This window comes from Pogoniulus pusillus, chromosome 3, assembly GCF_015220805.1.
Source record: "Pogoniulus pusillus isolate bPogPus1 chromosome 3, bPogPus1.pri, whole genome shotgun sequence".
Classification (NCBI taxonomy): Eukaryota; Metazoa; Chordata; class Aves; order Piciformes; family Lybiidae; genus Pogoniulus; species Pogoniulus pusillus.
The window spans coordinates 20064604-20087752 of NC_087266.1; the positions used below are offsets into that span (position 1 = coordinate 20064604).

Genomic DNA, 23149 nt, shown 5'->3' on the forward strand with positions numbered 1-23149 from the left:
AGTGGCGGAACCCTGGCGCTGCCCGCTCCTGCGACAGCATCCCCGAAACTGCCCCCTCGGCACTCGGCTGCGTCCCGGCCGCCTTCGGCAGCACAAGGGCAGAACAAGAGGCTGCTGGCTGCCGAGGTGGGAGGCCGGAGTGGAGACGGAAAAAAACCGCGACGTGGGAGATAACGACCCCCTTCAGCTCCTAAACTTCCCGCGACCGCACCGGTTTGCCTTTCAGAGCTGGGTTTCAGCCCCATTTGAGACAGCGGCAGCCCGGTTACCTGAGGCGCGGGCCGGCCGTGGGCCGTGGCCAGGGCTGGGGCCGGGGCAGCGCTGAGGAGCGGCCGCGCCTCCGCCTCCTGCGGCGGGGCAGAGAGGCGAGGCCGGGCTCCGCTCCGCTGGCTAAGCGCTGCCTGCCCCGCTCCCCCCGCCAATGTCAGGAGGGACTCGGGCTATGCGGGCATCTCCCGAGCAGCCCGCTCCCCGCAGCGGGCGGGCCCGGTATATTTAGCATCGCGCCGTTTTTTTCCTCCCCCAAAGTTTCGCCCACTTATTTATTTATTTGCCTGCGTGCGGCGCGCTGCCGCAGAGCAGTAAGAGCCGCTCCGCGCCGTGCCTGGCGCTGGAAGCGGCTCTGTATTGCAGCAGGTAGGGCTGAGCGCTAGGACCTCGGAGAATCCTTCCAGCAGCAATCAGGACTACCTTAAACCCAGCCCAATGCCTCTTCCTGCGCCACTCTGCGTGCTGGATGGAGATCCACAGTCAAGAGCTGCAGCTCGGTGCTGGAGTACAACATTTCACAGGGAGCCCTGCAGAAGCAACACCTGTTTCGAGCCTGCCAAGAAAGACACAAGCACTTGCATGTTGCTGCTTTGCTTGTGGATCGTCAATAATCCTAAACCAGCGGACATCTGCTGAGCCTCCTGAGAATTCTGGATAATAGATTTGGACGTCAAAAGTTTTTTCTTTTTCTTTTTCTTTTGCCTTTTTTTTTGGGATTTATCTCAGCCAACAACGTGAGATTCCCCCCCTCCCCCTTTGCAGGATTCATGCTGATGTATGCAGTCTGTTATAGAGTAAAAACAGCGCATGCCTTTCTGGAGTCAGAATCCATAAATCCTGACGTAGCCTGTGCATCTTAAAAAAAAAAATCCCTATAACGCCTAGGTATTTAAGTTGCTATGGTCATTCTTATCTTAAACCAAATGGAGAAACTACGGATTTTTTTTCTTATTACAGTTGGATGGGCTGAAGACCATATTGCTTGCTAAGAGCTGGGGATATATGCATTTATATAGATATACACATCTATATGTTTATAAATATGTCAGTGTGTGAGTATAAAGTGGTGGTTTCTTAGACTAACTGGTTTGACCTTGAACCTGTACCAGTCAAAACAGAATATTACTTTTATTTATGCATTTAATGGATTGAAGAAAGAACATTTTCTCTGTAACTGCGCTAGGGAGGGGAGAGGAGTGGAATATACCTAATCTTATATCTCCTGGGTTTGGCACCATCATTATTGTTTATTCTTATTCTCTAAAAGCAGAATCTTCTGATGGCTCCCTTAGGTGAAGTTGGGAACTATTTCGGTGTGCAGGATGCAGTACCCTTTGGGAGTGTGCCCGTTTTGCCGGTGGATAGTCCGGTTTTGTTAAGTGACCACCTGGGTCAGTCTGAGGCAGGTGGGCTACCCAGGGGGCCTGCGGTCACGGACTTGGACCATTTAAAAGGGATCCTCAGGCGGAGGCAGCTATACTGCAGGACTGGATTTCATTTAGAAATCTTCCCCAATGGTACTATCCAGGGAACCAGGCAAGACCACAGCAGATTTGGTAGGTATTATCCTTAACCCTTTAGTGGTCATGTGATGAAATAATGGGGCAGAACTGCGGGCGGGGGGGTCGAGGGAGGGGGGTCGGGGGGGTGCGAAGCGGGCGGGGAGAGGGGTTTGTGCCGATGGCTGATCTGCTGAGGGCAAAAATTAATGTGGCTGGGATTGCAGATGTACACAAGCGGCACCACCGCAGCGGAGCAGGAGCCTTCGCCGAAGTCGCCGGGTGTTCTGTTTGTGTAGCCCCAAGTTCTGCTTAAGAGCGGACGCGTTCTGGGACGTGGTGGTAGTGGTGGTGGAATTTTTGCTCAAGACGTTGCTGTTGACTGATTTAATTTGGCGAGTTTGAAGGGTTTTTAATCATTAACTACCACAATTTAAAATTCACCGAGTTTCCTGAAGGGAGTGGCTGTCGTCCTGTACGCAAATTAACCAGGGGTTTTCTTTCGTTTTCTCTGGCAATTACCTGCCCTAGTAACTGCCTGCATCGCAAACCCAGCCCATCTCGCCTCTCGGCGGGGACTCGCCGGCAGCAGGCCAATACCCGCAGCAGGGATCGCCGTATGCCCAAGCCGCGGGGCACTGTGGGGCACCGCCGATGCCCGGCGCCCCGGGGAGGAGGGAGCGCAGCCGTGGGGTCCGTGTTCACCCGTAACCCCGCCGGGAAGCCGGCACCAAACCCTGCCTTCCCCGAGCTATGTGGCGTGTCGAGCTGGCAGCGAATTTGAAAGAGCGTTCCCTGGATTTCCTTTCCAGGGGACGCTGTTTGTGACTCAGCAGCGGGCGCTGGGGGGACCATGGCTTCGGCCACTCTGACGAGCCTGTGCCCGAACACATGCACGCACGCACACGCGAGTCAAGTGGGCCTGGAGCTTCTTGGCTGCCAAGAAGGCTGCTAAAGGCGCGGCAGACTGAATGTACGAAAGTAACTAAAACAGCCTTGATGAGCTGATTCTTTGGTTTCTTAAGGAGGGGTGAGGAAAATAATGCCAGGTTAGCTCGCTACGCTCCCAGCTATTGGAAGGAGTTACCTTGAGAGTGAACCAACCTGACAGCACTTAAACTCGGTTGTAAAAACAGAGTCCTGTGGTGTTTTCCCCCCCTTTCTCTGTATTTTAATGCGAGATGTTGAACGGTACCTAAACTGTATTTTATTGCTTTATGAAGCTGTTTAAATAATACTAGTGTGGTAGAAGATGATCTCTAAAGGGCGCAGAAGGGAAAGGGCGAGAGGGATAAGGGAGAGAACTGAGGCTCGGATGGGCGCAGGTTTATGCTCCATCCTCCGCCAGCCGCTGCTCCTGACACTCTCACGCTGCTTTCAGCTCTGCCTCCCTCCCACGCCGCCCGCCCCGAGGGGTAGTTGAGCGGAGCGGGGGGAGGGAGCGTCGCGGCACTCCCAGGGGCGCATCATCCACGCTCGCTGGCGAGAAAAAGTGCGGGAAGTGTGTTAGGCAGCCGCGCAGGGCAGCGAATAGAAGAACTGAGCATCTGAGTATTCTTGACACAAGGCAGGCGCCGTGCCTGGCTGCTGAACCGCAGCCGCAGGTTTCCCCCTGCCCACTGCGGGTGCTGACACAGAGAAGCGGGCGCGGTGCGAAGCCGGGACAGGGGGCGGGGCGCGGTGCGGGGCCAGCGGGTGCGGTGCGGCGCCGACGGGGGGCGGCGGCTGCAGGGCCGGTAGCAGGTGTAGAGCGGCCGCACCGCTGCGCGCACCGGCAGCCAAGGCTGCGGGGGGTCGGCACCCGCGGGGCCCCGCCGCCCCGGAGGAGGGCCGCCAGCTGCTCCCTTAGCAAGGTGGTGGTGACCACATTATAAGGGGTGTCTATTTTTAAAAATGGCTTTTCAGCCGCAGTTGTAGGAAGCCTGACGATTCCGAGGAGCAGTTCTTCCAGCCCTAGCAGCGCCTTGGCTTTAAATAGATTCATGTTTTTCTTCTCGATTTGATGGCCCTATCATCCCCAGGATGCACTCATGTGATTACTCTTCTCCCATGGAGTGCGCCCGTGATGTTCCTGTTCGGTTCGGAGTCGGGCAGACTGGATACAGCCCCAACGCCATGGGATGCGTTGGGGTCTCCGGCTTTATATGGGGGAGGGGAAGCGATATCGGTGCTTTTGTATCGGTGCCATGACATTGCTGCGTTTGCCGGGAGGTCACCGAATGCTGTTTGATATTTGGTGGTTGTAAAGCCTTCTGATGATCCTGGGAAGGTGTGCATCCCAAGTTGAGAGCTGCCCAGGGGAGAGCAGACTAACTTGTGTCTCCTCTGCGCGTGTGAGGGAAACCTACGCGTGTGTGTGTTTACGCGGGGGGAAGTCAGATGGAAGTTTTCCTTCAGGAATCAGGACAAAGAAAACATCGGGAGCTGCGCGTAGACCTCTCTGGGCTGTGCCCTGTGGGAATCCCCCTCCCCGTACACACCTCTGGAGAAACATCAGATAAGAGTAATTCTTTTGTGATGCTATGTTGGATGTGTGCCTATTGCGTACAATAAACCGAGCCATATTGTGTGTCTATACTCGCCCGGTTCTGGGAGCCCTGGCATTTCGCAATTCCTGCAGCAAGATGTCCATCTCTAAAAGAAAAGCTCCCCGGGAGAACCCCGCTTAGTGTCCTCTCCTGTCCCGTCCCATCCCCCCGCCACCCGCAATGCGATCTCAGGTGATCCAAGCCTTATCCCTCCTGGGTCACAAAAGATTTTTTTTTTTAAATGCAGTCTCTTTAAGGCATTTGCTAGGCAGTGGAGTCATTGTAAATTCAGGAACTCTGTAACAGCGGAGAGGCGTGTCTCTGTGCGTCAGCACAAGTACTGCATGCACAGCATTAAAAAAATAGGAGCATGCAGGAAAAGGGGGGAAAAAAAGCTTGTCAGCAGGTGACCTCCGCTCCCCGGGACCTGCTGCTACAAGGAACCGCTGCGTTCATCATCTGCGGGAGCCGCGCAGTCGCCCGCCCTCTCGCCTCCCCACCTCGCCCTGCCCGCTCCAGCTCTCGGGCTGCCGAGTCGGGCTCAGCGCCGGCGCGGGGAGGGGGGGCACGGAAGCCAGTTCTGGCAGAGGGGGCCCTAAGGGCCGCAAGCTCTTCCTGCTGCTGGATGTAGGGGGCCGGGGCCGCCGCTCTCGTGCTGTCTCCGGGGGGAGCCGGCGGACTGGGAGGGTTGGGGAGGGGGAGCGGGGAGATGATGCATGCGGGGGGACTCTGGGCCCGGGAGTGGAAACCTGGGGCCCAGGCCTTAGGGGGAGGGAAAGGCCCCGAGCAGCCTCTGCAGTTTCCTCCGCTATTGTGCGTCGCGGAGGGGAGGGCACGCGAGGCGGCTGGCGTGGGGGGCAAGGGTGCTATGAGAGTCTGAAACTGAAGCAGGGCCCTGCTGCCTCCTGAGGGGCTACGGCTGTCTGCGCTCCAGTCTCTTAATTGGCATCATGTCGGGGAGCGGGCGGAGCGGTGACAGCTGCGACAGACGGGACGCATCCCGGCGGAACTCTCGGTTCAGCCCAGCGCCGCAGCCTCGGCCGGCGGGCGGGAGGCGTCGGGGGCCAGAGAGCGTAGGGGAAGCCCCTGCCCTCGCCCCATGACCGGGCTGACCTTCCGGCTTCTTCTTGGCCACGAGGGCCTCTGCTTTCCTTGGCCCTCGGTTCTTACCTGGGTGAATGATGACTTGCTAAGTACAAGGCAGCACAGCTTCAGCGACCTGCACCGTGCCCGCAGGTCCTCTGCTTCCCACTGCTTCCCTGGGCAGTCAAACGAGGAAGCTGCTAGCAGAGATGCTTGTTTATTCATTGATGGTGTGTTAGGGTGCTAAGTGGAAGCTAAACTGCTGCAGTCCGGCAATACAAAGAAAGCCTAGATAGGCAAAGACAAAAATATGCAAAGGGCAGAACACAACAAAAAGATGCGGAGTTGCAGAGATGTTCATTGCTTAAAGACATAGTTTATATAGGCCCGTTTTTCACTAGAGCTAGTCTAGGTGAAAGTTAACATTTTGGGTTGTGTGAAGGACCATTTCTCTCCTGTGAGCTTGGCAGGAGTGCAGGACCAGCCTTCACACTCAGGCTGGTGTCCTGCTGCCGTTTAGCATGGTCAAATTTGGATCATGTGGAGTAAGGTGCATGAAAGGCTGATGTGAGCATGTAGGGAATAACTTTCCCCAAAACTTTCTTCCTAATCTCTTTGTGGAGAAGTGGATCCTTGTTGAAGAAAACGCTCAGTGTGTGACAAGAAGATATCCGGCATCCCATGTACTGAGGCAGTTACTTCCTCTCTTCTTCTCTTCCTCATTTTTAGCTATAAATAGGACCTTTGCTTTTAAATTTTGGAGCTGTCCTGATTTTCATTTGGTCCAGCCTCATTCTGAAGAAGAATATATATTTTAGTATCTGGTTCAGGTGCTATCTGTATGTTGCAGAAACTATACAGCAAAAATATTCACAGGACTGTTGGGCCAAATAATTTAATCCATAAACTGACAAGACTTGTGTAAGCCTCCATGCTTGGCCTCAGACAATCTTTTAAAAATCTTAACAGCATGGCACATAAACTTTGTTGTGAATAGACTTTTGAATATTTCAAATGAAGAAATCTCTATTCTCATCTCAAATATGTAACTGTTCTTTGCCAAATACCTTAAATTAATCTTAGGCGCTCCAGTAGGATGTGACAGTGCTTTTTTGTTCTTCTGACACAGCACCCAAATATTTGAAATGAGGACAGCAATTAAAGTCTACATTTATGCTGATGTGAAAGATGCCAGACTTACTAACTAAGCTGTAGTATGGTATAATACACACTTCAGTGTAAGATTTAAGCTCAGTTAAAATTGCTTGGTAATATGTGTCAGGTAATATGATAGTTTGGTAAAAGCTTTACAGAAAAAGCCTTAGTAAGAAATCTGGAAGTATTACGTGTCCAGATATAATGGAAACGTTTAGTTTGTTTCAATGGATCAATTGTATCTGAGATACCACATGTGCCAGACAAGTAGCATGCTGTCACTTTCCTTGTTTTTTTCAGAAAGAAAAAACCCACCATGTTTACTAAATATTTCCTCCCAGTATTTCTTATTTGTACATAGGTAGAGAATAATTTAAGGTGGCCACACCTTAAAACAGGGTTAGCAAAGCAATAAGACTATGGTGTTTGTAGCATTGAATAATATATAAGGTAATGATAAATAATCCTTTACAGGGAATACTTTTTGTCTTTACATTAGCTTGGCTATAAATTATTCTTATTGGCTTCAACATGTGCTATGTCAGATTTATGTGATTCATGCCTGTTATTGATTAGTGCACAAGTATTTTTGTAAGATGCCAGATTAATTGATCAAAAATCCATGAAAGTGCTTTTTTATTGGCCACATGAGGCTCAACACATACTACTAGAATGTTATTTTATTATTTCATGTAAATATAGTTTCCAGTAAGCTTTAAAGTCTGCCAAAGAAACCCCAAACCCTCAGAACCAGATGAGCTGATATTTGATACAGATACTTGCTCTACTGTGCACATTGATGCTGAACCTGGGGACTGAGAAGCTAGAAGAGGGGTAGAAGTAATGTTGAGATATCTGTCTGAGTTTGCTGTTATGTGCACAGGAAGACTTTGTAATTTATGCACTATTACTTCAGTTGAGAATATTTTAATTTTCAAATTTGAGATGAGTGAAAAATAGCACACCAGAGAGAATGGTTAACATCTTGACAGAAGTGTGTGGAACTCTGTAGTATACTAAAGATTTTTATTTCTCAAGCCTCTGGAAGATCATATTGTGAATAAATCTTTCCGCATATTCCTGATTCATTGATGCTGGGAAGTAGATCTTTTGGTTCCATGTATAACATTTTAATGTCACAATTCTGCTTCAAGTGTATTTTTTTCCCCAGAATTTATTTTGCAGGACTAATTAATTTCATAGATTCTTTAATATTGACATTTTTGGTAATATAAAATTGTTGTTCTTTTTTGTTTTCTTTGTATTATTTATTTTGCAAATAGAACTATGACTGAGCTTTAGAACTGTGGTTAGAAATTATGAGAAAGACTGAAGGTTATCTTTTAAATTGATACATTAGTGCCATTTGCAGTGCGTCATTCTAGCAGAGAATCAAAGGACTTCACTCTTCAAGTATTGTACTTTAAGATATATCAGTTTGTTCCCTCAAACTGGTATTGGGAAAATGGGAAAATCCCTTTAAAAACAGCTGTCAGTTGCTCAGGGATCAGTCATATACATACAAAAAAACCTTTCGACTGAAACAATATCTACATTGTTTGTTTTTTCCCCTTGCTTTTTATAGGTATACTGGAATTTATCAGTATAGCAGTGGGCTTGGTCAGCATTCGAGGAGTTGACAGTGGACTCTACCTTGGAATGAACGAGAAAGGGGAACTGTATGGCTCGGTAAGTTCTGGATAGCCTTGGGCAGTCATGGTCCTTGCCTTTTGTGGGGAAAAAATATTTGTTAGCTTCCACAAGCACTCATTGGACTAGTTGCTGTACAAGCACTGTTTCTACTCTAAAGATCTTGCATTGCAATTTGAAACAAGACCCTGTAAGTGGGAGAGGGAAAAGGTTTACATAATCAAGAATGAGTAATAATGCGGATGGACAACAACTTAGATACAAGCAATGGATATTGATGGTTGGAACAGGTTGTTGAAGACTAAAGGTTGTTTTGTAAGATTTGTAAATATGTCCTTTCTATAGGGACCTAAACTGAGATAAAGCCATTGTCTTCTCTGGGTAGGCAGAGAGCTTTCCAGGAATTGGAAAAAAGAAAGTAGATGGGAAGGTGAAGGATAACATATGTGGATGAGAAAATGAGACACAGGAGTGGATAAAGGTTATAGAAGGTGCAGGAATGAGGGCAAGAGGCTTGGCAGTCTTGTCCTAAATTTGTGTGTGTTTGTATATGTAGGAAGACAGAAGGTACAGATCACAACAGTTTATGTGGGAGGCAGAAGAAAGACTTGATAAAATGAGAGAATATATGGCCATGGAATGGAGAATATATGGTCATGGGAGAAGGAGAAATGCAGAAATGGTGAGAACCAATGAATGGGAAATGCCAGAGAAAAGGGATTTAGCATAAATGCAATAAAGAAGGTGAAACAATTGCAAGGATGGAGAGGAAGAGAGAAAGGAACTGGATGCAGTGACATATGTAAACAAGTTGCTGATGAGAAGTTGTCATAAGTCACCATGTCTGTGAAGCTGATGAATGAGATAGCTGATTACTTTTATGGTTCAGTTAGGCATCAAAAAGGCAAAACAACAACAGTAAAGCGAATCAGTAATGCTGATAATCATCACTAAGAGTAATGTTTAAAACAGATAAACATTGTGAATCAGTTACTCTGTATTTCAGATACTTGGAAAAAGAAAATGTGATTATTGATAGCATTTAAATGCATTGACTTGGGAAACCAGACATTACACTACTTTTCTGTGAAGTTTGTATTTTGTTCTGGCAATGCATTTGACTGTCAGAGTAAATTACTCAAAGCATTCTTTACTGAAGAAATATGCACAAGAAGTTCTTTGTAAATTATGAAGCTCACTGCATTGAAAAAATAGTTGTTCCATAAACAGCAGTTCTAAAGGAGCCTGCTTTCCTAGGGAGTTGTGTTTCCTAGGAAGTCTAAGACATGGGTCTTTTTGACCTTCTGTCCCTGCAGTAACACAAATTCCCCAGCCCAGTTTCTTACATAAAGAAAGAGACAGTGTTAACTGTCCATGCCCACCAGATTGTCAGTTTGCAGAGATTACATAGCTCACCACTCTCAATTAGGACCTGTTTACCCTCTTATCTGCCTCTGATTAGTCACAAAACTGATAGGAGCTTATTTTTTTGAAGGCCTTTGCATCCTAATTGAAACTAGTTGAAAAGCTAAGGAAGGACAGGCAGGGATGCAGATGGATGTACAATATAATTGGAGAACCTCTTTTCCCTAAGAAATGATGCTAAAAATATGAAGCCATTTGTAATGGAGAAGTGGCAATCTGTAGGGCTAGCATGCAAAGTTCAGGTTAAAATCTGATGGATGATATGGCTTATTGTCAGCCTCCAGAGATGGGAGGTGCTAAAGAGTGATGGTAATTGAATTACATTACTTGCAATGAAATATAACCTCTAATGGCTACTCAGTGTGATGATGCTTTAAAACCTTGTCAACACTAGCAATCCTAGTGCCTATATTTCAGCAACTGTCAGCTCTCATAGAAACACTGAGATAAGCAGGCCTCAGAGCAGATTTTCCTGTAGAACTCGCTGGACATTTTTAAGTGACAGTTTTACTTTTGATTTTGATAAAAAAACCTGCACTCAATTGAGAATTAATCTCTGATGGGAATAAATGTTGTGGTTTGATCCAAAAGCAAGATACAATCCAGCACAGAATTGCATTTCTGGTGAGAGAGATTACTTTAGCTGAAGTGAGCTTTGTGACTTACATGTGACAGACAAATTAAAGTTTTCCCCCTGAATTAAGCAGAGCAATCACTTCACTTGACTCTGTAGCACCAAATAGTTGTCCTGCCTGTTGTGGGAGATGGATCCCTCTGTTTTGATTTCTTCACTAAGGGCTAGGAATAACACCAGCCTTGTCATGAAGTAAATACAAAGCTGTAAATGTGTTCTCTGCATGTAGAAAACTGTTTCCCACTTATGACTGAATACAACTTAAAAAATACCTGATTTACTCTACACCAGCAGCGTGAGTCTAAGCAGGTGTGATTCTGCAGGTTCAGTACCACAGCATTTGACACTGCCAGAATAGATGCCCTGTGTCTATGGCACAATCGTGTTTATATTCAGATTACTGCATGAAAAATATATTAGGTGTGATCCAAATCAGTGACCTAAAGACTTCTATCCATCTATATTTGTGTTTGAAATATTTGGCACAGAAATATTTTTCCCAGCATATTTGTGGTGCCACTGGAGATGAGACATATGGCAAAGCAGAGCAGCCAGGTTGGGTGATCACTGCCAATTTTCATGAAAGGCAACAGTAAAGACAGTTTCAGCATACCTTGATCCAGACACATTCCTTTTGGCCCTCTCAAAGTGCTGCTTTCCTCCTGGGTTAGCTGCCTGACAAACTTTTCCCAACTTGCTCTTGAACTGGGGCAGTTCTTTCTGCAACTCTGGTTAAAAGACCACAGTGACTCTCATGCTGCTCTGAGGCTGCATTGTACAACACATGGTGGCTGTTCTCAAGTTCCTCCTCATCCCAGAAATTTAGATAGGGAAAGCTGAAGATGTGTGTATGTGGCGCTTCTGGGAAGCCAGTGGTAGCTCTGTAGCAATGACTTGGAGTCTGGTTAATGACAGCAGCTTTCCCTTCTGTCTCACTCTATTCCTGCTCTCCCTTTACTTTCCTTCCCCTTGCAGCTGTGACTCACCACATTTAACAACAGGTACTGTGCTTGTCACTAGAGAGAAGGGAAAATCCAAACTACAGACAATCCAAAGGGTCTTAAGAGGGGAATCCCCAAGTGCTAAACAGCTCTTTTCAATGCCTCTGGCAAAACTGTCAGCGAATGTATCTTAGTTGTGTTCCTTGGTGCCATGCCATGGAGTAAGAGAGGTCTTTTTGATCAGTCCCAGAACCTTCATGCCTTCATGGGTTGTCTGCGCCATCATTCTACCCTGCACCATTGCTATGAGAAATATGAACACTTGGCACTCACATGGTAAGTGCTAATGAGCACCCATTCCACAGGGTGTCCATCATTTGCACTGTTATCTTAAGCACAACGAGACCATGGGACACTTTTGCCTTAGCTCCCCTTGTTGTCCTGGGCTCTCCTGCAGAAGAGAGTTATGCTACTTCTTGCTGCTGGCACCCCTGCCCCACTAATCTCCCATGAACAGGGACCTGCCCACTCTTCTTCTCAGACAAGATATAAGGAAGAATTTTGTTTTGTGATAAGGGTGATGAAACACTGAAACAGGTTGTTCAGAGAGGTTGCACAAATCATATCCCAGGAAACAGTCAGAGTTGGGTTAGACAGAGCTCTGAGCAATTTGATCTAATTAAAGATGCTGTGATTGGACAAGGTGACTTTTAAAGGTGCCATCTAACCCATTCCATGATTCTGTGAAATGCTGGTGTCTCCATTCCTCCTTGTGTCCTTGGCAGGTGGCAAAAGGCAGCTCAGCTACAGGGAGAGCTCTGAAATGCAGAGTAGGAAGGCAGGTGGGGAGACGGTGGAGTTGTTGGGGAAGGGGGAGAGGGCTAGGAACGCTTGGAAGAAGAGGAGAGGGAAGAGAGACTACATGTGCCCCCAGAGGAAGCCAGAAGCTCGGATATGGAGCCAGGGAAGGAGGCTTCTCATCACCGGGTTTCAGACTTACAGTGTGCGTGCAGGAAAGTAAGAGTTAAGACTGCTTGTAACAGGGTAATGAATTACAGTCCTTCAAAAAAAAACCACTGTTTGTCCCAGTGTTTTTTGGGATGGGAAACGTGCCTAAAATTACTGGGGAGAGAGTGGAGAAGGAGAGAGAAAATACTGCCCTTGAAGAACCATCATTTCCTACTTAGTGTGTGAGGAGGTGACAGTATGCCTCTTTATTGTCCCAGCAGGGCTGCACCTGCAGTGGTTTGTGCCTTTGGATCTCTGCTGTCCTGGAAGGACTATGCAGCTATAAAGATGGGTTACTTTTTGTTTTCCTTTTTAACAAAAAATGGACATTTTCATCATAGATAACAAAATTTGCTTGGTGTAGGTAAGGATTTGCTTTGCAGCGTTCTAAAAAACATCTTCTATGTTCTCATGCAAATAAAGGAAGAGAATTATTCAGCCTTTCAAATGGTAGGTCAAGGTGCACAGAAACAAGGTGAAGAAAAAAACATGCTGAAGGTGTGCATGTTTGGAACAGCATTTGGGCCAAGTATATGGTCACGACAGATATTTGATGATAGGATAGATAAATAAATTACTCTGCAGTATCAATCACCCTTTCCTGTTAATGTTAAATACCTCCAATTGAAAGTGATTCCATATGCTTCTGGTTGATTTTTGTTTCTTTTTTTCTTCCTAATAAGCTGGATTATTTGTCCATAAGTGTACATGTACATGGCCATGGCTAAGGTAAGCTTGGAAACAGAACAGTTGTAGTGCACAATTTTTGGAAGGAGAATTAAATGCCATTTCCCTGAGTTAAAGCGTAGACTTCTAAGCTGGGAGTAGTCAAATCTCGTGAGTGATTATGTCTACAGTAGCAGGTTTAACACCTGCTTGTGTGAAAAATAACCACAAGTAGTGGAGAGGCAGAGGGCAGTTCCTGGGGTAGCTAAGTTACAAGGAGTCATCAGGCTTTCCCCATGAGCAGCTTTGCTCAAGAAAAACTGATCGCTGTGATCATAGAATCACCCACGTTGGAGGCTGAGGGAGCTGGGGTTGTTTAGCCTGGAGAAGAGGAGGCTCAGGGGTGATGTCGTTGCTGTCTACAACTACCTGAAGGGAGGTTGTAGCCAGGTGGGGATTGGTCTCTTCTCCCAGGCAACCAGCAACAGAACAAGGGGACACAGTCTCCAGTTGTGCTGGGGATGGTATAGGCTGGATGTTAGGAGGATGTTTTTCGCAGAGAGAGTGATTTGCATTGGAATGGGCTGCCCAGGGAGGTGGTGGAGGCACCGTCCCTGGAGGTGTTCAAGAAAAGACTGGATGAGGCACTTAAGTGTCATGGTCTAGTTGACTGGATAGGGCTGGGTGATAGGTTGAACTGGATGATCAAAAATCCAATGTTGTTTTTCATCAGTAACAGTGACCTGAGGCTTCCTGAGTAAACTGCTTTAAACAGAAGAATTGAAAGAAGCAGGCCTGTAGCAAATTTGAATGGGCAAACTTTGAGAATTGAAGAGGACCAGTTTAAATGGGTGCTTATGGCTCTGGATGCAAAGAAAACTTGAAACTTTGTCAAAGATGATGTGGAAATGATATCCCAGAATAGTACATATCACAAAATCACAGAATTAACCAGGTTGGAAAAGACCTTAGAAGTCATTGAGTCCAACCTATCAACTAACACCTTCTAATTAACTAAACCGTGGCACTAAGTGCCTCGCACTTAGTAAGCTTTAAAAATAGTTACATGGTGTGCTTAGATGTGAAAATTCACTATATATATATATATATATATATATATATATATATATACATATATATATATATATATATATATAAAGTGCTACTCTATGCTTTATTTAGTGGCTCCGAAAGCAGTGTAACACAGCAGTGTGCTTCTGAGCGTTGCTGGATGACTCTTGTGAGATCATTACAGTCTTAGATGAGTGCTCCCAAATAAGAAGCAATTTCCATTTTTCCCAGGAGGCTTCTAGGTTTATGCAAGGTTCAGCTTGTAGCATCCTCATTGAAGAATCAAGCTAAAAAAGTGCCTCATCCAGTCTCCTTTTAAACACCTCCAGAGATGGTGACTGCACCACCTCCTGGGGCAGCCTATTCCAATGGCCAGTCACTCTGTGAAGAACTTCTTGCTAACATCCAGCCTAAACTTGCCCTGGTGCAGCTTAAGGTCCTCTTGTTCTGTCACTGGGTGCCTGGGAGAAGAGACGAATCCCCACCTGGCTGCAACCTCCTTTCAGCTAGCGGTAGACAGCAATGAGGTCTCCCTTGAGCCTCCTCTTCTCCAGGTTGAACAACTCCAGCTCCCTCAGCTGCTCCTTGTAGGGCTGTGCTCCAGCCCCCTCACCAGCCTTTTTGCCCTTCTCTGGACATGTTCAAGCACCTCAACATCTTTCTTAAACTGAGAGGTCTGGAACTGGACACAGTACTCAAGGTGTGGCCTAACCAGCACTGAGTATAGGGGCAGAATGACTGCCCTGGTCCTGCTGGCCACACTCTTCCTGATATAGGTCATAGAGGTGTAGAAGCACAGAGATAAAAAGGAAATTGGTGCTATAAAGTTGACTAGGTCTTGAAATGTATATGAAAATATAAACCAAAGACTTTAAAAAGATGTATAAATGGAAAGGGGAGTCTTCACAAACATGAGGTATTCAGATGAGAGTGTGAGTGCATTGTAGTCTGGATGTGGCTGCTAACTGGGCTAGCCAGTTTTTCTGATGGACTCACATGGCCACTCTGGGATTCCCTGTCATGTGATGGACAAAGGAAGTGAGAGAAGCTGACACTACTGCTAAAAGCAGTGGCTATTTTCCCTCCAATCATCCATCCCCTCCCTTTTGCTGGCACAAGCATTTCTTTTGCTGCCTGGTGAACTGAAGCAGGGAAGTGGAAAACAATCTGGCCAAGCAGAAGGGCTATCTTTAGCCACAGTTTTTCTCTCCCTGGTCACTGTAAGGTGTGGTGCAAAGGTGAGATCAAGCCTGTACAAGGGAGGGTTTGCTTCTCTCCAAGGCATTGCAGGTGTTTACCAGCCCTGAGTGTTTGTGGACTTCCAGTTCCATGATTTGTGTTTGGCCAGGTGTGTGACCTAGAAAGCTGTCGGGCTATGAGTCTGAACTGGGTTATGTGGTTGTGCTTGGGATGCAGGAACATGCTTTTAAATGAAAGAGCAGAGGAGAACCTGGAAGTATGTGCAAGCTGAATTTATTGAAGCTGAATAAATAGTTTCAGGCAAGCCTAGAATTTTATTTTTGTTAGGGATTTCTTTTTCTAGAAATGAGAAATGCTAAGGCTGTGTTGGGTATGGCCTGCAGTAGAGAATATTTGCACAGTGGGTAAAATGGATGTTAGTGGATTTGTATGCTAGGTGGTGAAAAAATTGAAGAGAAGACAGGAATGAGGAGTGTTGAAAAGTATTAGACTGGAGTGAAGCCATTGGTGGAGTTTATATGTATTGCTCCTTGGGTTGGTTTTATTCAGGATATTAAATATCTTGTCATGAAAAAGTAGTTGTGTGTTATTGAAATTCTTGTGATGTTTTTTCAGCACAGAAGACAAGCTCCCAGAATAGACTCGGTGGACTAAAATGACTACAACACATGGGGCTCAGGGATAGCTCTCTTACTGCCACTGCATATGACACTGGTAGGATCCAGTCTAAATGCAAAGTGCAGTTTGTCACTTGTGTTAAAGAAGATGAATTGAAACCAAAACAGGTGCAGAAAGGGCTTACTGGGATGATCAGAGGGATGGAAAGACTATCAAATTATAGAGTCTAAAGATCTTTGCTTGATTAGCTTTCGTAATGAAAACTGAGAGGGTATGCTCTTGGTCTCTGTAAATACATTGAGATTTAACACCAGGGAAAGAAATGAAGTCACTGAAATAGAGAACAAGAGTGAATTGGCTTGAATGGGTCACAAGAAAGCAGAGGCTGGGTAATGAATAAGTTTAAGGCCATGAGAAAGTGAGATATTGAGCTGGGCAGAGGAATTTTTGCAGGACGGTGGGAGATGGAGCATGAATGCTTTCCCTCTGTATGGTACAAACCAGCTTTGTACTTGTGGAGATTTTCTTTGTGGAAAGTGTAGGCCTGAGAAAAGCCTTCATCTACAACCTCATCCACTTCACTTTTGCAGATAGCTTTTCTCTGAATTTGTGTGGGCAACCTGACTGAAATCTGGGTGTAGAGTCATGGAATCAACCAGGTTGGAAGAGATCTCCAAGATCATCCAGTCCAGCCTATCACCCAGCCCTATCTAATCAACTAGACCATGGCACTAAGTGCCTCATCCAGGCTTTTCTTGAACACCTCCAGGGATGGTGGTACTGGTAAATGGTGTTCTTCACCAGCATTGTGAAGCTGCAACTCTCTCAGCAAGGCATGAAGGACACTGAAGAAAAGAAAGTTCTTTTGAGATGTGGGTACTGTTGCAGGAAGAACTGATAGGTGAATCTATATACTTAACACAGGTGATATGGGGAAAAGCTCTGCATGAAACTCCAGCTATTATTATTTTTTTTTAAACTAAGGCTTCAGTCTGGTTTTCAAGACAGAATTTCAGATTATAGCACCTGTCAACAAAGAGAGACATCTACTAATATTGTCTTACAAGACAGACATGGCCTTTTTCTTGGGTCTTTGATTTTCCTCAGAGGACTTAGATCCAGGTACATACTAGGTTTGAGGATAGTTTTATATGAGGGAAAACCCTCAGTGATCTCTTTATCTTGGTCTGCAATTCTGTTTGACTTGTATTCTCACTACACGACTGGGGCAGAAAAGTATTAGAATACCTTCTACACAACTGATTTGTAGATCTATCTATACCTATATATACGTGTCTGTATAAAGCTAAGCTTTAGTAAAGTGAGATCCTACTCAAACCTTAATTTAATGATTTGCTTTCTTGCAGTGAAAGACATCTGGAACTGGGTGTTCTTATACAAATGTGAGATTAGAGGTGCTGCTGGAAGGGGCAGAACACCTTGCAGAAACCCCTTTCCAGAAACAGCAGTTTCAGTTCCCTGCTTTTGCTATGTGCTTCTGCTTCCTTCTTTGCTCCAACACCGGCACTCATCTTACATGTCTTAGAGGCTAATTTAAGTGTCTAAAGCCACAGAAAAAAGCTTACTTTTTTTTTTTTTTTTTGATAGGTTTGCTTCTCTGCTGGTGTAGCTCTCTGAACTGGCTTATTACCCATTTGTGTGAGCACTAGCAGTCAGTGGGGCAATCAGCTGCAGTGTGGGATGGGAGAAGGGTTGAGTAGCAATGCTGCCCACAGCAACTTGTTGTTCAGGTGGCATAAACCACAAACCTGAATCCTACCCAGTGAACAAATGTGAAGCCTGTTCTGTTTGAATGTCTTCAGATCCACTTCACTGCCACTGTATAGCTCCCTAGTTGCTGCAGCCCTCAATGTTATTGGAACTAGCTGTGTTAATGATATGGAGGTGTGAAAAGGTTCAGTGTCTTCAGCTGATCTGAGAATACTGTGTTGAAGTGACATGCTAAAAGAGCATCATCAGCAGTGACATACTGAGATATGCTTGGGGATTATTCACTGCATCAGATAAAGATCTGATGTGCTCTGTTTATGACTCAGGAGCCAGTGGGATGTGAACGTGGCACTCTTTCTCAGTTTACCATTCATCATTTTCAAAGAGAGAGTACAAAAAGTCTGCCCTGCGGGGACTTCATTAGGGATTTTGTCTAGGTTGAGGTTTGCTTTGCAGTTTGAATATGCTCAGGCTGATTGGGTGATGTGCAGAAATGCAGTTCATTTTTGTCGCATTCAAATAGCTGAAGAACTAAAGCTTGCTACACTGTAAATCCATTTTCTCTCCTTCTGTAATGACATTTTGTCGATTTTTAATTTCTTGCATAAAGGCAGACCTCTGCTGTTAACTTTTCATTTGAAGATCAGATGTTATGTTCATGTTCCATGAATGCTGCTGAGGAACAACTGGGCTTGGTGTTGATGCTGCATGCTTTTGAGGTCTGGCTCAGGCTGCACATCTTTAATCTGCTAAACTTTACTCTCAAATGTAACATGATTACAGAGGCTACTGTGACTCAGGAGACATTTTTACTTGATTCTATTACTGTTGAAATGCCACTGACTTCAATGGAATCAGGACTGGACCTACTTCTGTAAAACCACCAATTAATTTTATGGTTGTGTTAGCAGACCCCAATCAAGATAAGAGCCCTACTGTATTCTTCATTTTAAAAATGTAAATTTAGACAAGGTTCCTGCCCGTAAGAATCTGCAATCTAAAGACAACCTTTTAACATGTAAATGTTTATTGCTCTTGCATAGCAAGGGGGATTTTGGCCTGCTGATGCCTTTGTTAAGACAGCAAGGTGTGTATAATCTGAACTTAAACCAGGAAACTTATTAGAGAAGACTTCAGTAAAATCCTTTGAGGAATTTTAGAGTATATAAATGTTGTGAAGTTTAAACAATCATCAGTCGTTAGTTTGGTTTTGTTGTGGGATTTTTGTTTATATTGTTTGTTATATTTTTTTTAAGCTTTGGGAACCTGAATTCTTTGGCTGATCTTTTTGCTCCTGATGCCTGGCACTCCAGCTGCTTGGGCTTTGATCTCTTCTGTCACCAGTTCTGTTTAAGTTGTTTTGCATATGTATGTATATGTTATGCATACATACATATATATGTTATATATATATGTATTTTAAAAGACAGATTGACAGCTTCTTTCATCACAGCTTAAATTAACTGCATGGCTGAAGTTTGACCCATTGTAAGACAGGTCTACTGATGTGTGTGTGAGGAGTAGGGAGCTTGTGGAGGAGCAGAGCCACTTGACTTCTTACAGCCTTCTGGAAATGCTGGCTCTGCTGTGTCCGTGAGAGCATAAGTCAGAGTACAGCAACACCAAAGATATGTGGATATTCTGAGAAATCATAGGGAAATCTTTTTTGCCTTACTCAGAAAGTGAAATAGTAAAAATGGTGTATCTACATCCATGGCTTTATGGTGGGAGAAATGTTTGTCAACAGAGGAGAACTGTTGCCTAAAAGGGCAAAAGTGATGTCTTTTCTTTGCAGCAACTATTTAAAATGCTGGCCTTCCTTTTGTGACCTAAAAAGGTGGGAAATTAAAAGACTTGATTTTAAAATAACTTAAACTGAACATGCAATTAAACCCTGCCAGGTGAAGATCTCAGAGTACCAATCCTTTGCTGTGCTAACCACCAAAGCACTGCAGCTTTTGAATTCTCGCTGGCAAATACTTTGGTTTCCAAGACTCCAAAGGATGCTTAGCATTTCAGTGAGGAGATCTGGATCTTTCAAAAATAGGATAGCTTGTGATGTTTTGTTTGTTTGATGATCCCCATCTAGAATGAAAATACAGCATGTAGTGTCCCTGTCCTCTGAGACAGTACCTAGCAGGTAGTTTTGCATAAAATAAAAAATAAAATGTAGATAACAAGCTTTTGGTCATCAGCCCTTGGCCAAATCATCTTGCTGGAAAGTGCAAAACATGAAATGCTTTAATCACTACCTGTGCATTGCAACTGTTTTGTCTCTGTGGCAAACCGTTCTAAGAAACATCCTGAGCACTCTGTTGCTCTTACGATGGCCCCCTTGTAGCTGAGGGATAAGGTGCTTCTCTAATGATGGATGAATCAAACCGGGGGAGCTCTCAATGTAGAGACTCGTGCAGATTAAGTACCTTTTATCACCCACTTTACAGGGTCTTTCAGTGGTGAGTTTAGCTGCTTTCGCAAAAGGCAGCACTTTCTGCTGAAAGAGGACTATTCTTTACTTAGAAAACCACAAACACACAAATAAAAATACCGAGAAAACATTTTGTTGTTGTGCTCTTAGTTGTATTTGAGGAGAGCATGTTTTATTTAAAAAGCTCTATTCACTTAACAGCTTAACTGGTATTTCAGGCTAAAGAGTGTGTGTGTAGCCGTAGGATAACAGCCCTGGTTTGATATACATGTTGTCTTTTGATAGAAGAGAATTTGTGGAGTGGGGAGCCAGGGCAGGTCAAGTTACAGCTTTCAGTAAATCTGAGCATGCCTGAAATGGTTCTTTCAGTGTCTTAAAATATTTGTTGCCTTTTTATCATTGCAAGTCTGATCCAAGTTCCATTTAAGCTGATGAGAATTTTTCTCCTGTCTTCTTTAAAAATTGGCTCTGGCCCTTGTATCAGATTGCATACCACCTTGCTTTCTGATTCTTGGAAGGGTTCAGCCAAGCGTTATGAATTAGATGCTTAGATAACATTGATGACTGCAGTCCTTCATTGTGCCAGGGAAGCCAAAAATAAAATAGAGGTCAGAAGTGTGACTAGTAAATGGCACGGTGTGGGCTTGGTCCTGCTGGCATGGAAGGGAGGAGAACACACCTGCTTATTTGTTTGGTTTTTGAGAGTTGACTTTGTCCTCATCCTGCACCATTGTGGTATGGAGAAGGAAGCTCTTTAGCTTCCAGAGAAATGGCATTGTGACAGCTTACATTGCTCAAGACCCACCCCTGGAGCTTTGTTACGCCTTTCAATAGCAGCACAAGACCTTGGGTGTTTAGACAAAAAAGGAATTTTCATCTAATGGACTTAACTGGGCAGATCTAAATCAAACCTTTATGAACTCATGGCTGCTGGTGGACAACCTGAGCTGGCAGATGCAAGCTCAGGCACAGTGGGGTTGGTTTTCCTACAATGATTTCATGTCCACAAAGAGCATGCTGAAAGCTTGACAGATGCTGCAAACTTGAAATCTCAAAGGAGTGGATATCAGTAAAACCAAGACCTGTGGATTTGTCAGTAGCAAAAATGGATAGAGGCCTAATTGGCATCTCATCCTTCTGCAGCTCATGTCAGAGCATAGTGCTTCAGATGCAGGTCCAAGATGGAGAGCAAGGGAGAGGGAAAAAAGGGGAATGGGGCAAAGAGGAGAAGCAGTGAAATCCCTGTGGCATGACAGTTTCCTAAGATTTTATTATTGATGCTAGAATCCACTTGCTTTACTCGGGAAGCTCTGCTTTTCTGTTGTCTTCATTGGCATGTGGAAGCACCCCAGTGTCTACATCTGTGTACCTATTGCAGCTTTCCATGATAAGGCTCCCCGGGGGACCAAGTTTTGCTGTGTCCTGGGAACTTTACAAGGTTTTTCTAGGAAAGATATTAATCTCTAAGCACTCTCATAACTGCTCCATGGCAGCAGTACAGAACAGTCACACATTTTTTTTTTCCTAAGTGAGGATTTCTGTCTAATAAAAACTTTATATAAGTTAACTAAAAGTTTAGGAGTAGAAACTAAGATGAATACTCCATCTCTGTGAAAGTACAAGGTGACCTCAGGTAGGGAGAATGCAATTGCCCAACTGTGGTTTTACCAGGACATCTTGCTTAATTCTCTTCATCTTATAAAAAGTGCCATGGCATATGAAATGTATTTAAGTGGCAGTGTGGGTGCCTGGCTATTTTCTTGGTCTTTCTTCTGGATCTGCAGGGTTTCTTGCTATTTTTCTGGAGTACCTGTGGATAAGCACTGACAGAAACACAAAAAAACAGTCAGCTAATCCTTTGGACAGGTTTTTCTTTTTCTTTTTCTTTTTCTTTTTCTTTTTCTTTTTCTTTTTCTTTTTCTTTTTCTTTTTCTTTTTCTTTTTCTTTTTCTTTTTCTTTTTCTTTTTCTTTTTCTTTTTCTTTTTCTTTTTCTTTTTCTTTTTCTTTTTCTTTTTCTTTTTCTTTTTCTTTTTCTTTTTCTTTTTCTTTTTCTTTTTCTTTTTCTTTTTCTTTTTCTTTTTCTTTTTCTTTTTCTTTTTCTTTTTCTTTTTCTTTTTCTTTTTCTTTTTCTTTTTCTTTTTCTTTTTCTTTTCCTTTTTCTTTTTCTTTTTCTTTTTCTTTTCCTTTTCCTTTTCCTTTCCTTTTATTTTTTTTTTTTCCTATTTCCTTTTCCTTTTTTCCTTTTTCTTTTCCTTTTTCCTTTTTTCTTTTCCTTTTTTCTTTTCCTTTTTTCTTTTCCTTTTTTCTTTTCCTTTTTTTCTTTTCCTTTTTTTCTTTTCCTTTTTTCTTTTCCTTTTTTTCTTTTCCTTTTTTTCTTTTCCTTTTTTCTTTTCCTTTTTTTCTTTTCCTTTTTTTCTTTTCCTTTTTTCTTTTCCTTTTTTTCTTTTCCTTTTTTTCTTTTCCTTTTTTTCTTTTCCTTTTTTTCTTTTCCTTTTTTTCTTTTCCTTTTTTTCTTTTCCTTTTTTTCTTTTCCTTTTTTCTTTTCCTTTTTTTCTTTTCCTTTTTTTCTTTTCCTTTTTTTCTTTTCCTTTTTTTCTTTTCCTTTTTTTCTTTTCCTTTTTTTCTTTTCCTTTTTTTCTTTTCCTTTTTTTCTTTTCCTTTTTTTCTTTTCCTTTTTTTCTTTTCCTTTTTTTCTTTTCCTTTTTTTCTTTTCCTTTTTCTTTTCCTTTTTTTCTTTTCCTTTTTTTCTTTTCCTTTTTTTCTTTTCCTTTTTTTCTTTTCCTTTTTTTCTTTTCCTTTTTTTCTTTTCCTTTTTTCTTCCCCCTCCCCCCCATTGTTCTGTAAAACTGAACAGAGCATTCTGAAATACAATTGCTTGGAGATACTGTTCGAAGAAAATGGTGATATTCAGAGGTCAGATACTCGATGTGCCTTACCCTGCTATCTAACTTGGGAAGGAAAGTAGTGCTGCTCCAACGCACTGGCATTTCATAGAATGAATCATAGAGTGATCTGGGCCAGAAGGGACCTCTAGAGGTCATCTAGTCTGGCTCTCCTGCAGTCAGCAGAGACATCCCCACTAGATCAGGTCACCCAAGGCCCCATGAAGCTTCATCTTGAATGTCTTCAGGAAAGAGGCCTCAACCACCTCCCTTGGGCAACCTGTTCCAGTGCTCCACCACCCTTATAGTAAAGAGCTTGTTCCTAACATCCAGTCTAAATCTGCTCTTCTCAAGCTTGA

General features: G+C 44.0%; 1 protein-coding gene across 1 annotated transcript in view; it reads left to right on the top strand.

Annotated features, from left to right (window-relative positions):
• The first annotated feature begins 721 nt into the window (after positions 1-721).
• Positions 722-23149, top strand: part of FGF9 (fibroblast growth factor 9) — a 31235-nt gene continuing 8807 nt past the window's right edge. The window contains exons 1-2 of the mRNA XM_064171844.1: positions 722-1826; positions 8121-8224. Of these exons, the coding sequence (XP_064027914.1) occupies positions 1550-1826; positions 8121-8224 (381 nt within the window). The 5' untranslated portion in view covers positions 722-1549. The remainder of the gene's footprint in view (positions 1827-8120; positions 8225-23149) is intronic.